This window comes from Anguilla anguilla, chromosome 10 (assembly GCF_013347855.1).
Source record: "Anguilla anguilla isolate fAngAng1 chromosome 10, fAngAng1.pri, whole genome shotgun sequence".
Taxonomy (NCBI): Eukaryota; Metazoa; Chordata; class Actinopteri; order Anguilliformes; family Anguillidae; genus Anguilla; species Anguilla anguilla.
The window spans coordinates 5,077,210-5,091,309 of record NC_049210.1 but is presented as its reverse complement, the minus strand read 5'-3'; the positions used below and the strand labels follow the sequence as shown (position 1 = coordinate 5,091,309).

Genomic DNA, 14,100 nt, shown 5'->3' with positions numbered 1-14,100 from the left:
GAAACCATGATAAAAAAAATCAATTAAGTTTTTCTCAGCCTTGTCATTGAATTAAGCCAGGCAACAGGAACATGTAAATTAAACCTAATCCTTCTGTCAAAATGCAGTATTTATGTTTTTTAATAGCATTACCCCTTTGGAATATTGCGATCAGCCAACAAATGGGTTGTCCTACATGATCTGTGAATTTCAATATTAATTAATTTAGTTTTCAGCAATCTGCCCCACAGTGATATCTCAGCTGCTTTTACCCCACAGCTTCTGCATTATCCCCTGCACAATATTAGAAATCGCTGGCCAATTAAAATGCAGAATTTATGTCTAGCTTTACATTTTGAGTCAGTAGCATATATTAAGCTTTTTATTAAGCATACATTAAGGATACATAATACCGGTAATATGTTTATAAAATATTTTGATGTGAACAGATGGAAACTAAAACAGTATTCATTAATGGGAAATATTGACAGATTTGAATTTTGTATATAAAGGCAGATAAAATACAAAGGCATACTAGCATTTCATTTATTTGTTTGTGTGTGTGTCTGTTTATATTCTTCTGTATCACCGAAGGGTGTCTGTGCAGAACAGAACTATTTTATAGTATTGGAATGAAAACATTCTTGTGCCGGAAAACCCATTTATGAGGCTTTCCCACCTGATGTTTACATGCCCGGAGAGCTCACTGTTGTTAGCTGGCACCGTGGGGTGAAGGAACATAACGAGGGCGACAGTTGTTCCTCTCTGGGCTTCCGTGAGTCATCCCAAACTTGCCTCTCTGGCAGTGGGGGGGGGGACGGGTGGCACCCCGGTGAGGTGAGGCCCCTCCCACCGTCCGATGATGTCACGCCGTATGTTTCTTGCCCAGGGCGAAGGAGGCGGAGCAGCTGAAGCAGGACCTGCAGGAGGCAAGGGAGTCGGAGCGCCGGGCCAAGACCAAACTTCTGGAGATCACCAGCAAGTCCGCCTACACGGTAACCCACGGTGACCGCAGGGGCGCGGTCCGGGCGGGCCTGTGTGTGAGGAACTGGGTCAGGGCTGGCTTGCCCCGCCCCATGGTCTGGAGACCTGAGACACAGCAATGAAAGGGATCTTTTAAAAAATGAATGAAAGCTGTTAAAATGTGGATATCGGTACCTGGGTTAGCATACTGTAAAGCCTGAGTCCATAGTTGTTGTACAGTTTTATGATCGTACCTTTCTACCGTGAATAAATCAGAGTGTGGACGCTCACAATATTTTATCCAGTATGAAAACAAGAATGAAATAGTTTCAGAAGTTTGTGAAAATAGGTATTGTACCTCAAACAAGAACCAAGCATCTTCAGGTATCTAAATAATGGAGGTAATGTAAACTTGAATTTGCATCAGCATCAGTGCGTAAGACTCAAATTGGAAATGCATTTTAAGAGCTCATTTCAAGCATGGTTGGCGCTTGCCAATGCGATGCGTTTGGCTTGATTTATAGCCCTGGCTTCCATAGGCTCTCACAGCCTGGTAGGACTTGGAAGGCGTCCATTTTGTCCCCGTCCTCTGCTAGCGGACTGTGTGCTGACTCCAAACTGTTTGTGTCCCGTTGTCTCGACAGCCGACCAGTTTATCAGCCAACGCCATGCCGCCTGAGGTGCCCAACTTCAGCTTCAGCACGGAGAACCTCTCCTTCGACTTCAAAGACACGGACATGAAAAGGCTTTCTATGGAGATCGAGAAGGAGAAGTATGTTTGAGGACACCCATCAGGTCCAGGGTTTGTTCCTCTCAGTAGAAAAAAAATCAACCACTCAATGATTGAATCTTCCTCCTGTTTCTCTACCCCCCCCCCCCCCCGCACTGCCTGGGGTATACGAGGTGAAGGACCTGAAATATGTTATTCCTGCAAGTCCAACGAATCGGGGAAGGACAGAGTGTTTTCATACTGCTTAGCGGGTGGCAGCTTTTATTATTGACAAAAAAAATATGAGATTCATGTCGGCAGTTCACAAGGAGAAAAAGAGACCTTTCCCTTGCTGTCATGAATCTGTTTACGGGTTACAGCACAGGTCTACAGCGGGTAAAGAATTTCACTTTCGATGCAGATGAAGATAAAAAAATCTGCTGATTATATCTAAAGATATATTCCATGGTTCAGTTCCACTGTATTAAACCATGGTAGTGGACTCTACAGTGCAAGAACTCCCTTGTAGATGGGAACAGTTTGTACTGGCATAGGAACTCTTTAAACCAGACTGCAAAGTATTGCATTTTGTACATCTGCCTTTATGATAAAGTCTTTGCCGATTCATTCCCATTTAATACAGCCCCATTCTTACTGTAGACCAGGGATCTTCAATCTCATCCAGAAAGGGCCAGGTTGGGTGCCGGTTTTTGTTTGAACCAAGTAGTAACACACCTGATTCTGCTGATGAACCACTAGCGTTTTTGCTAATGGCCTTGATTAGTAAAACCAGGGGTGAAACTGCTTGGTTGGAACAAAAACCTGGACCCACACCGACCCTTTCTGGATCGGACTGAGGGCCCCTGCTGTAGGCTGTTGTCTTAGTAGTAAGTAGGAAGCGTTTTTGTCCTTGTAGATGTCGTCCTGTGGTTCTGACGGGCATGTCAAGGCCTCTCTCTCTCCGGCGCAGGGTGGAGTACATGGAGAAGAGCAAGCACCTGCAGGAGCAGCTGAACGAGCTGAAGACGGAGATCGAGTCGCTCAAGCTGCGGGAGCGGGAGACGGCGCTCGACCTGCTGCACAACGAGAACGCGGAGAAGGGCACCAGCAAGCAGAGCAACTTCAAAAAGGTGCGCCTTCCGCGGAACGTTCCGGAAAACGAGCCCGCGGAAATGTAGCCAGAGCGTGACGCCGAAGCGCGTTTGCGTTGTTAGTGTGCTGCTGGACCTCTCAGGCGCAGACACATTGGGAGTGGAGGCTTGCTCAGAAATTCAAAGTGTTTGCAGCTTTGAAAGTCACATGAAAATACACAAAATTTTCAAAATTTAAATCTTTTTTTTTTGTTGACTGGAATCATATGCTTACCTTATGGGTACCGTATGTTTTAAAATGAAGGATTATAGCGACAGAATTAGCACAACCTCATTTTTAAGTGCTTTTTGAAAAATACTAAATCTTTTTTTCAGTGACTGGCTATCTTCGATTTCTGCAGATCGGTTTTGTTCTCTTCCTTCTTTATCAAATGCCGCTGATTCCCATGTCACTGTTTTTAAACTTTGTTGTTTACCGTGTTACTCATTTTTATTTAACACTCCTTTTCACATAAGCGATATTGAAATGGCGATAATGTATGTATTGTTCTGGTTTCATATGCGTTGGGTTAACTGTCCTGTCCGTTACAGTGAGGTTTGTATCTCTGAATCTCTATTATGCTAATGCTGGATTGTAGATAAATGTTATGGTAAATGTTGTTAAATGTCAATATTTAATCGGGGGGGGGGGGGACTCTTTGTGTCTATATTCAAAATGTCAAATAGCAATGATGTAGGGTGTATGACTCAGTTATGCATGCCGGTCTAATTTTGGCCTGTTTGCCAAAAGTAGGATTTTTGCGTGGTCCAAAACCTAATAGCCAGAGGCTTAGATTATCTATTTTTCAGCTGATTGGCTGTGCCTGTACACCAAAGATTTACAGCCACCTTGACCTTTTTCATCGGACTCAATGTTGTATGCCCCCCCCCCCTTTTTTTTTTGGCTTGGTTTATTTTCGATCTCGAGCGTTCTTGTGCAACAGTAGAAAATGTCGCCCGTCTGGTACGTATCGTCCTAAAGCTACACAAATAGACAGGCCTCTTTTCCCGCATCCCTTCCTCTTAGCCCAGTGAAACCCTTAATGAGCAGGCCTTGGCTCAGTGTAGTGCTCCAGCTGGCTTTCTAATGTTTCTCCTCTGCTAGAAAACGCCCCCCCCCCTCCCCCCCGCATAATGGCAGCTGTAGAGCATTGTAGTATAGCCGCAGGCTGAGAGAGCTTTGTAGAGTCAAATAGCCGCTTTCAAGAACTTCTTTTTCAAACGCGCTCGACCAGACCGCGTAGCAGACGGCCTCGCTTCCGAAGAGCCGTGACCGCGGCGCGGCGTAGGGTGGAATCTTTTCACGGCGAACCGCTCGCGGCGGGGAAACGTTGTTCGCATCCGATCTTAGCGTTCAGGTCCACTCCAGTTCAGATACGTTCGCTTTCACGCGGTACGGAATGAGCGGGACGGACGCGTTTTGTTGACACGGCGTGTCGAGTTGGAGGCCTGCTTTATTTTCTGGCTCTCTGCTTGTTAGGTCATGTCAGCCATACAGCCACATGGAGTCAAGGTGGTCCTGCGTAGCTCGAACGTTAGCACGCGGGCCGGGCTCGTATGCTAACGGCGGTATCGATGGAGGACAGCGGATGGGCACGGAGCGTTAAACTGCCACGCACCAGCGGTGCTTAATTAATCCGGCTCTAGACTATGGATCGTCCTCGCCGCGCAACAACAAATCTTCAGCCGTAAAATCGGGCGTTCGTCATTGTTTTTAGTACCGAACCGCGCTGAGAGAGGTTAAATCGAAACAATCAAAACGAGTGTTTCCGTTAACGCTAACAAAACGTCTTTTCCAGTGAAGCTGTCGAACGAGTCTTGCCTCTCGGAACGTATATCACAGGAGCTCGATTGAACCGGGCGCGAGAATCGCAGCGTTGCGCCGAGGAATTCCTCGGAGCCGCCCTTAAAAGCCGACGGCTCAGCGAGCCGTTGTTTAACACCGCCGGATCGATCGGGGTTCCGGTCGACGGCGCGGGGGGGGAGTATTTATTTTCCCCTTTCGTTTGTTTTCTCCAGACGAAATTAGCGAGTTTTTACTCGCTCGCCCCTCTCCGCGCTCGCGCCCCCGCAACCGGCCCGTTTCGCCGATGTCATAAACGGACGGGCGTGGCGTAAATCACCGGCGACGCGATAAATCACGTCCAGCGCCCGAGCCGCGCCCTTGCCGGAATGGAGCTAATTGATTTCGTCCCGAGGAGGATCAGTCATCGGAATGGATGGAGCAGCGCTTAGGCCTTCTCAGAGAGGCCGAGTAAAATGTGTTTGTTTAATTGGACTGGGGGGGAAGGGGGTGAGGGCGTGTGGGGGATGATTGATTGCGCGTCCGAGGAGACCGGGACGCAAGCCCCGCCCCCTGCCCTGCCCATCAGACAGGGTGTTTTGGGGCCGTACGTGGTCGGGTGGGGGGGGGTGGGGGGTTGGAGGGGGCTGGGGGGGGGCCCGGGGGCTCAGTATGCAGTCGTGGATTTTCGGGTCGAGCCTGGGAAGATTGATGGCGGGGGTGAGAGCTCGCTGGAGCTTGAAGAGTGAGCCGGGAGACCCTCAGCCTCAGACACGTCCCCTTACAGCAGAGTGGGGAAGCCCTGTCAAAGTCACACCCACGCCTACTACCCACTATGCACGCACTCGCCTACACCCACACCTATCCTCACAGCGACACTCATACCTACACCCACACCCACACCTATGCGCACACTCATACCTACACCCACACCGACACTCATACCTACACCCACATCTACACCCACACCGTCACTCGTACCTACACGCACACCACACCTATACCTACAATAACTGGACATTCCAAATTAGAGTGGGAATTGGATATGTTCAGCCCCATATCAAGTGCCCAGTTAGAAAAATAAATACATAAAAAATAACAAAAATAAAACAGCATAGTTGGGGCAAAAAAAAGTATATTTTTTTGTTTTTATTATATGGTTAGAAATGTGAATGTGTTCCTCTGCCTCAGACAGCGGGCCAGCATGGTGCTGCAGCAGAAATATTTAATGGAGAATGGACTGAGGAGGGCCGTGTGTATTTACCTGGCTGTCTGTCTCACAGCGAGGGAGAATGGACTGAGGAGGGCCGTGTGTATTTACCTGGCTGTCTGTCTGACAGCGAGGGAGAATGGACTGAGGAGGGCCGTGTGTATTTGCCTGGCTGTCTGTCTCACAGCGAGGGAGAATGGACTGAGGAGGGCCGTGTGTATTTACCTGGCTGTCTGTCTGACAGCGAGGGAGAATGGACTGAGGAGGGCCGTGTGTATTTACCTGGCTGTCTGTCTCACAGCGAGGGAGAATGGACTGAGGAGGGCCGTGTGTATTTACCTGGCTGTCTGTCTCACAGCGAGGGAGAATGGACTGAGGAGGGCCGTGTGTATTTACCTGGCTGTCTGTCTCACAGCGAGGGAGAATGGACTGAGGAGGGCCGTGTGTACTTACCTGGCTGTCTGTCTCACAGCGAGGGAGAATGGACTGAGGAGGGCCGTGTGTATTTACCTGGCTGTCTGTCTCACAGCGAGGGAGAATGGACTGAGGAGGGCCGTGTGTACTTACCTGGCTGTCTGTCTGACAGCGAGGGAGAATGGACTGAGGAGGGCCGTGTGTATTTACCTGGCTGTCTGTCTCACAGCGAGGGAGAATGGACTGAGGAGGGCTGTGTGTATTTACCTGGCTGTCTGTCTCACAGCGAGGGAGAATGGACTGAGGAGGGCTGTGTGTATTTGCCTGGCTGTCTGTCTCACAGCGAGGGAGAATGGACTGAGGAGGGCCGTGTGTATTTGCCTGGCTGTCTGTCTCACAGCGAGGGAGAATGGACTGAGGAGGGCCGTGTGTATTTACCTGGCTGTCTGTCTCACAGCGAGGGAGAATGGACTGAGGAGGGCCGTGTGTATTTACCTGGCTGTCTGTCTCACAGCGAGGGAGAATGGACTGAGGAGGGCCGTGTGTATTTGCCTGGCTGTCTGTCTCACAGCGAGGGAGAATGGACTGAGGAGGGCCGTGTGTATTTGCCTGGCTGTCTGTCTCACAGCGAGGGAGAATGGACTGAGGAGGGCCGTGTGTATTTACCTGGCTGTCTGTCTCACAGCGAGGGAGAATGGACTGAGGAGGGCCGTGTGTATTTACCTGGCTGTCTGTCTCACAGCGCGTTCTGCTGGTAAAAGACGGTCTGCAGAGTCTACAGAGGGCAGCGCTGAGAGCCTATCAGCCGCTGGCAGTGTTTGCTACGCGCCCGACCCTCAAAGGAGGAGATTTCTGCACACAACGCCGTCGCTGTCTCTCCAAATTGAAAGTGAAACGGCGTGGATTGTTGAGAGACCCACAGCGAATTTTAAACGCGTTAAATTTCCCTCCTCCTCCTCCGTCCGAAAAAGCTCATTTGCGGATGGAGAGGTTTCGACGGCAGATTTTCTGGCCGTTTGATTGCCACGCTGGACGTTGTTTGTTCGCCCTTTTTAAACACTGAAGGAATGTGGTTTGGGGGGGGGGGGGGGGACCTGTAATTTCTGACAATGTAATTTCCTTGAGGTATGGTAAGATTGTGAACAGACTGCTACAAATGTATCACCCTTGATGATTGCTGTGTCACCCGGTGTGCCACGTAATACCCATGATTATCAACAAATGGCATTTTCACTGGGCCGGGATAGAAATTGATCAGCCAGGTGGCGAAGATGGGGAAAAAAGAAAAATGTTGTCACAGGGGAGGGCTCTTCCTCCATTTTGATTCCCGGTAGCCCACGTTCCGGTTTAGAGGCAAACGACAGGCGATTATCTATCTAAGTACCTGGGGACTCAGTTTCTGCCTTGGGGAGTGGGGGGGGGGGAACTCAGGGGGGTTGCTGTAGTGATACCCCCCCCCCCCCCCCCCCAAGCCTCCACAACCCCCTCGCATCCTGGTTCTGGCTTCCCGCCGAGCATGAAATTGAAGAAGATTGGTAAACAGAAGCTTCAGAGATCCCCATCTCCCCCCCCGCCCCACAAACCCCCCCCCCAACCCCCATCCCCCGTGCACACATGGTGCATTTTGATTGGCCTGGGGTCCCTCAGCCCCACGCGAAGCCCACAGTTGATTTAGTGCAAATAATTTTGTTTTCCATTTCTCTTTGTTTGCTCTTCCGTTTTATTCGCCGGTGCCGCCGCCGGTCCGCTTCCCAGCCGCTTTCCCGGCCCGTTTTCAGAGAGTTAGCGGCTTTTCCCGCGGCGGGCGTGACTGCGCTCGCCCGCGTGTGTGAGCCAGGGAAGGGACGTCCGCCACCGGCGCGGAGGACTGAGATACAAGTCTTTCACTCCCAAGCTCTGTTAGTCATTTAGAAACAAACTGGACTGCTTCCACCAGGCCACACAGTTCCCACTTGGAGCGTTCTAGAGTATCAGACAACCAATAGAATCCGGGCCTGGGTTATGGAACACTGAACGCAGGCCAGGACGGGTGTGGGGTTTTGCTGAATAAAAAGCTGACGGAGGCGTTCTGTTAAATATTGATGCTGCAGCTCGGACAAAGTGATACGGCCCTCCTGACGTTGCTGTTTATTAATCCCGGATAGCTGTGTGACGGATCCAAAGACGGCTTTGATCAGCGATGTGAGACCCTCCTTTTCCCGCCTTTTTTCTGGGCTGACAGGCTGAAGGATCACCCTTAGCGCTAATTTGGGCTGAAAAACGGCCGATCTCGCTTCACCCCTCAGAAAAGGGCCGGTGTGGGTGCAGGCTTTTGTTTTGGCCCAAACACTCTGACACCTGAATCTGCTTTTCAAGATTGATTGAAGACCCCGCGGTTAGTTATTCTGTTGAATGAGTGTCTCGGTGCTGGGCTAAAACCGAAACCTGCACCCATACCGGCGTTTTTTTGGATAAGACTGGACACCCCTGCTATCAACCCCCTGTCAGAGGAAAAAGGAGAGCAGGGTCAATGTTTTATCAGCTTTTGCACTGCAAATATTCTTTTAGAGCAGAGTTAGCGAGGAGCTCGGACGCGGGTAAAATATCAGCCCTGTTAAATGAGCGTTTAGTGGGGTCTGAGCTGCTGGTGAATTTCCCTGGGTCCTTGTTCTGGGTCTGTCTTCTCTTGGGTTTTGATGTCCAATACTTTTTAAATTTTATTTGTTTGTTTGTTTGTTTTCACAGCTCACCCTACAGAGCACCAAATCCAGAGTGGCGTTCTTCGAGGAGCTGTGAATACTGAAAGGGAAGTGTGTGAGCGTGTGTGTGAGCGTGTGTGTGTGTGCAAGAACACGTGCGTGTGTGACTCCGTTTCAGTCTTTGCCTGACTGAAGAAAATTACTATATTCCTAGTCGACAGGAAGACTGAACTGAACTCTAAACTGGTCTTCTAGCTCGTCTGGGAGAAACGGACACTGGCCACTATGGAGGTGAATTGCTGTCAAGTGTAAAGTTTACATTCGGTGTGAAGGACCCTGTTACAACCTCTCAACACGTCTGGAGTGCCACCCTTAACAGGTGTTCAGCTCTATTAGAGACGGACTGTACAGGTCTGCCTCAAGCAGACAGTATGTTAAGCCTTTGAGTGTGGATCTCTGGACTGAAACTGACATGAAGGACCTTTTCTACCTTCCTGTGTTGCATCTTTTATTTTTTCTGCTGTGGGGGAAAAATGAAGTTTATTTGTATTATTATTAAAAATGCAGTTGTAGTTTTTTAAAAATATATTTCTGGCGATGTGAAGGTTTAACTGAACTTGTCTATCTTTTTTATGTCTTTGAAAGTGATCAATGTGAGGAGTATTCACAAATAAATTGAAGTTTGCATTAAATAGACTAAAAGATTTTTTTTTTGTTTTGCATTCAAGTTCCATTGACTAATGAAGAAAATGAAGAAAGCTGAAATTCATTTATTTTTTATTTGAAATTTTTTTATATTTAATTAGAAATATTTTTATATTTAAGAAACCAATAGGGGGCGCCATTTAGCCTGCCTTATGAAGTGCTGATGGATTCCGACACAGGATTGGGTTCATTACTATTGGGTTTAATTGTTGGTGGGAAATCACAGTGCTGGCACATTAAAAAGTCTAAACAAATATTCAAACAAGGCTGGGGTTAGTAAGGTTTTAAATCCCTGAGAACTACCAGAAAAAACATGTAAGGAACTGAAGAGAGAAGGAAAGGAATTCTTTCAGTTGATCAAAGGCACCTATGTAAATGTGTCAGGTGTATTACACTTGTGTATACAGTCTAATATGCTTTTTCAAGAGGGCTTTTTGTAACACATCTGAATACATTAGTATTAAAACGCATTATGATACGAGTGCATGTTATGGCAGAAGCTGGAGGGTGAGTTGCATCTTTTCCCATTCCTGACACCGAGACTGAGTGTGTGTGTTTTTTTGTGTGTGTTGAGAGCCTGAGGGGGTGGAGGAGCCACCCCAGGGAACGCTCGGTATGAGGTAAACAGAGTCTCACCGCGCATTGACACTGCAGGGCTGAGGAATTCGGAAGATACAGTGTGAGAATCCGTCTGAGGCTTCCCTGTCTCCCCCGTCCTGCCTGCCTGTCTCCCCCCCCCGTCCCGCCCATCCTGCTGCCCTGTGTCTGATTTCGTGGGCACTTCGCCCTGGGAACTCTGCTGTGTGGGGGCGGCGGCTTCACTAACCTGTCGCTATTGAGCAGGGTGGCCCCTGGTAGAGCCTCTGTCTCTCTCTCTCTCTTTTCTCTCTCTCTCTCCCTCTCTCTCTTTCTTTACCCGGTAATGAGAACCCTGCCCCGCCGAACGTGTTCAGCCGCTACATCTTTCACCGACTGGAATTCTTCATTCCTTCAGCCAGAGAGAGCTTTTCTTCCGTCTTAATACAGACAGCCATTCCTTTTTTCGTAATCTCTGAAATACACGTGACAAAAAGGCAGTCCACAGGGGTTTCTTTTTCTATTTCCCTGTACTATCTGGCACAAATTTTTCAAAAGCTCTGATCGAACAGTATCATATCGCTGTAAAAAAAAAAAACGAGAGCAGGATTGCAATAAGGATAAATGATTGTAACGATTCCAGCCTTATGCTGTTTTTTTTTTTACTGCCCGTAGATCCGTCTAGCCCTGTTGCTTACCCCCCCCCCCCCCCACCCCCACCCCATCGCCAGGATTCCAGGGAGGATGACAGGTGGGGTTGCCGTGGCGATGCACTCTGATTGACGGCCCGTCACCCAGGGGTGACACGGAGTGTGCGTGACTGAGAGAGACAGCCTCTCTGGGGACGGGGCCCAGGGTCCCGGGCGTGGGCGAGGCTTTTCCTGGGGTGCCCGTCCTGGGCACACGGGGGTGAACAGTAATCTGGGTATGAGCGGCAGGTCATAATGACCCTTCACATAGTACCCTGAAGGCCTATCTCCGTCTCTCCTGCAAGGCTTTATTGCTAATAATATATTATTATCGTTTCCCTGAGAATCCGTAGTGTTTGTAAAACAGGTGACGGTTTGAGTGGGGAAATACGGGATTTTATAGCTCAAGCCATTCAGTGATTTATTTATTGTTTGTTTGTTTACATGGGTGGAGTTTTGGGCAAAGATTGGCACGGCTGAAAACCAAGGGAAGGCAGATGCCGCCTTTGAAGCTGTGAAACTGGTTGCACATTGATTTGGGGATCGTCCAATAGCAGATTGGTTTGGGAATCGTCCAATCATCACCAGGTTGAGACTGGGAGTGAATCTATTACCACGGAATATCACAGGCAGAGCCAAGGGGATGTAAATACTGTATGTGTGCCCAGTGCTCTTTAACCAATCACATGTCAGCAGAATGATATTTAACCAATCACATGTCAGTGGAAAAATAATATTATCCAATCACATGTCAGTGGAATAATATTTAACCAATCACATGTCTGTGAAAAAATAATATTATCCAATCACATGTCAGTGGAATAGTGACATTTCAGAGCCCGCCAGAGGGAAAAGGGAAACCTGTTGGGAGATGGCATCACGGGGAGAAAAACACTCTCACAAAGAAGTTAGATATTATTTGCCAAAGGCATTTTTTAGGGGATACACTAGAAGGTATCTGCAAGGGCAGGCCAATGCCAAATCTCCCTGCACGTTTCTAGCCGTGAAAGCGGTTTTTGTTGTGACATTTTCGGGCGATAAAGCCAAGATGGATGCGCAGACAGCCGTGGCGGCTCGTGAGGGGAACCTGTAGCCTCCACTCCATGTCTCTCTGCGTTTCTCGTATCTTCCGCTTATCACACACTGTACGTTTTTATTGCTTTTGTTCTTTTTTTCCCCCTCTATCGCCTGCTCCAAAAGGACCATAATGCAATGCAGCAAATGTGCAGTTTAGTCAGGCTAGCCTCCGGCTGCGTTGTACTCATGTCCACGCTGTCTGAAGGACTGGCAGGAACGTAGTGGCAGTGTAGTATAATGGGTAAGGAATGTAATGTAATGGGGAAAGGACTGAGTCAAAGCAGTCAAGGCAACGAGTGCATTCTTAACCTGACTGTGTCCTCTGTTTATCCAGCGCTCTCATTGTGGAGCTGACGCCTGTACTTCAAGGCCCATCTCACTTAATCAGTCAGAGAGAGAGACCGAGAGAGAAAGAGAGAAGACAAACACGCGCGTCTCCGTCAAAGCACTCCCCCGCTAGCCGCCGCCGCTGTTGGCGGTTGGAGGAGAGCCGCGCACCCCACGTGCGGTGGGTGCTGGGGGAGTGCGGGGGGTTTGATTGATGGGAGGGGCCGGTGGAGTGCGGAATTCTGGGACGCCCCTTCCTCCCCTGGTGACGCCATAGCTGGTTACGCGGCACGCCGGGGTGTGGGGAGGGTGGGGGGGGGTGGGGGGCGGGGGGGGGGGGTTAACGGCTTAGAGCGGGCTCTGACGTGTTGAGGATGACTAAACGGACCGGAGGGCGTGACGTCAAAGGGGGGGTTGTTGGAGGAGGGGGGTTTATGTGCTTGCGATGCGGATGGCATCCATCAGCGTGGAAAGATTTAGCCCCACTGTGGCCAGGCTACAAAAACACAGTCCTAAAATCTCTGTGTGTGGAAAACAAACAGTGTTGATGAATTGTCTGGATGGATGGTCAAACTCCACGGAAGATTGATGGGCGAGTTCAGGCCTGGCGTAGTACATCATCTCACTGAAAAAGCAGAAAATCTCTTCTGATTTTACTTGGAGCTCCAGAATTGGAAAAAAGTGTGATGGTATGTTCAGTAGAAGGGTTTTGGTGCGAGTTTGAGGTCAGTTATGGCGGGCGAGACAGGTGTGCGCAACAGGTATTGACCTGCGGTCTTCGACTGCCGTTTCGCCAATTTTCGCCGGAACCGCTTCTGCGAACGCGTCGGCGCCGAGATCGCGTCTGCTTTTGTGGGGAGAAAATGGAAATCAATCCGTTTTAGCGTCTGGCGACAGCAGGAGCCCTGCTGGTTTCTTTCCGGCCAATCGCGGCCGAGGAGGACAGATGTGGGGGAGGGGCGGGGGGGGGCTGACAGACGAGAGCCGCGCGTCTCCCGGTTCCCAGACGGAACCCCGCCGTTACCCACGATGCCTCTGGCTCGCGGCTGCGCTCCTCCCAGCGTCCCACACGGTGAATGATGGAGGTGACATTTGGCCGCCCGGCCGCCATGACAACAGACACCTCTTCTGCTGAGAGGTGAGGTAATTGGGGATGAGCAACACCCCTCGACACCCCTGGAGCGTGACACGCCCGACGCCACCGTCTCTTCCCCGTGGTATTTTCTTTCTGCCGAACGGCAAATGGCAACGCTGCGATGGCCTTTTTAATTTAATTGCAGGCTTTATAAAGGCAATCACTCATCAATATGCCACCGCCCTGCATGGAACATTCAGGAAGGACAGTGACCTCCAACTTTTCCTGTTACTCTCCTTGATAACGATGATAAGAGAGAGAAAAAAAAGCACAATACTGAAAAAGAATGATCCTGAAAAACCTCTGCCCACAGCTATTAATACAATACAATACAGCTATCAGTTCAAGCTGCAAAGTGGGTCAAGCTGCGAAATCTTTTCTAGCCGATAAACGTTTTTTTTATTTTTATAAGCAACGTTTTCACCCGCAGAACGGCACCGGAATGTGATCTGCCAATGCCGCGTCGACGTGTGCCGCCGGCGTGGCGTCGTTTGCGCTCATCTGAAATTCCTGGCTGGAACCCTATTGGACAGAACCGCCTCTGGAATGCTGGTTTGCCGGCGCTGGGAACTGCCTGAGGTTCGGTTAATGGAAAAGCGCTGGCCCGAATCCTCCCCAAGGGGAATGGGGGAATCCGCCTCGAAGCTCATTGAAATCCGCGCGAGCCAATTATTCCTTTCACCTGTCAGCGGAGACGGCTTTATTAGCGTGGCGAGCTGCGGAAG

The 14,100-nt window shown here is 49.6% G+C and overlaps 1 protein-coding gene across 7 annotated transcripts in view; it reads left to right on the top strand.

The window, feature by feature from the left end:
* Positions 1–9,558, top strand: part of nf2a (neurofibromin 2a (merlin)) — a 33,824-nt gene extending 24,266 nt beyond the window's left edge. For 2 of the 7 annotated variants that reach the window (XM_035378484.1, XM_035378480.1), the window contains exons 13-16: positions 869–974; positions 1,587–1,714; positions 2,622–2,781; positions 8,913–9,558. In XM_035378484.1, coding sequence (XP_035234375.1) covers positions 869–974; positions 1,587–1,714; positions 2,622–2,781; positions 8,913–8,963 — 445 coding nt within the window. In that variant the 3' untranslated portion in view covers positions 8,964–9,558. Of the gene's footprint in view, positions 1–868; positions 975–1,586; positions 1,745–2,621; positions 2,782–8,912 lie in introns of those variants that run through there. The other 5 variants (XR_004761152.1, XM_035378482.1, XR_004761153.1 and 2 more) reach the window with 3 other exon arrangements.
* Positions 9,559–14,100: the final 4,542 nt, after the last annotated feature.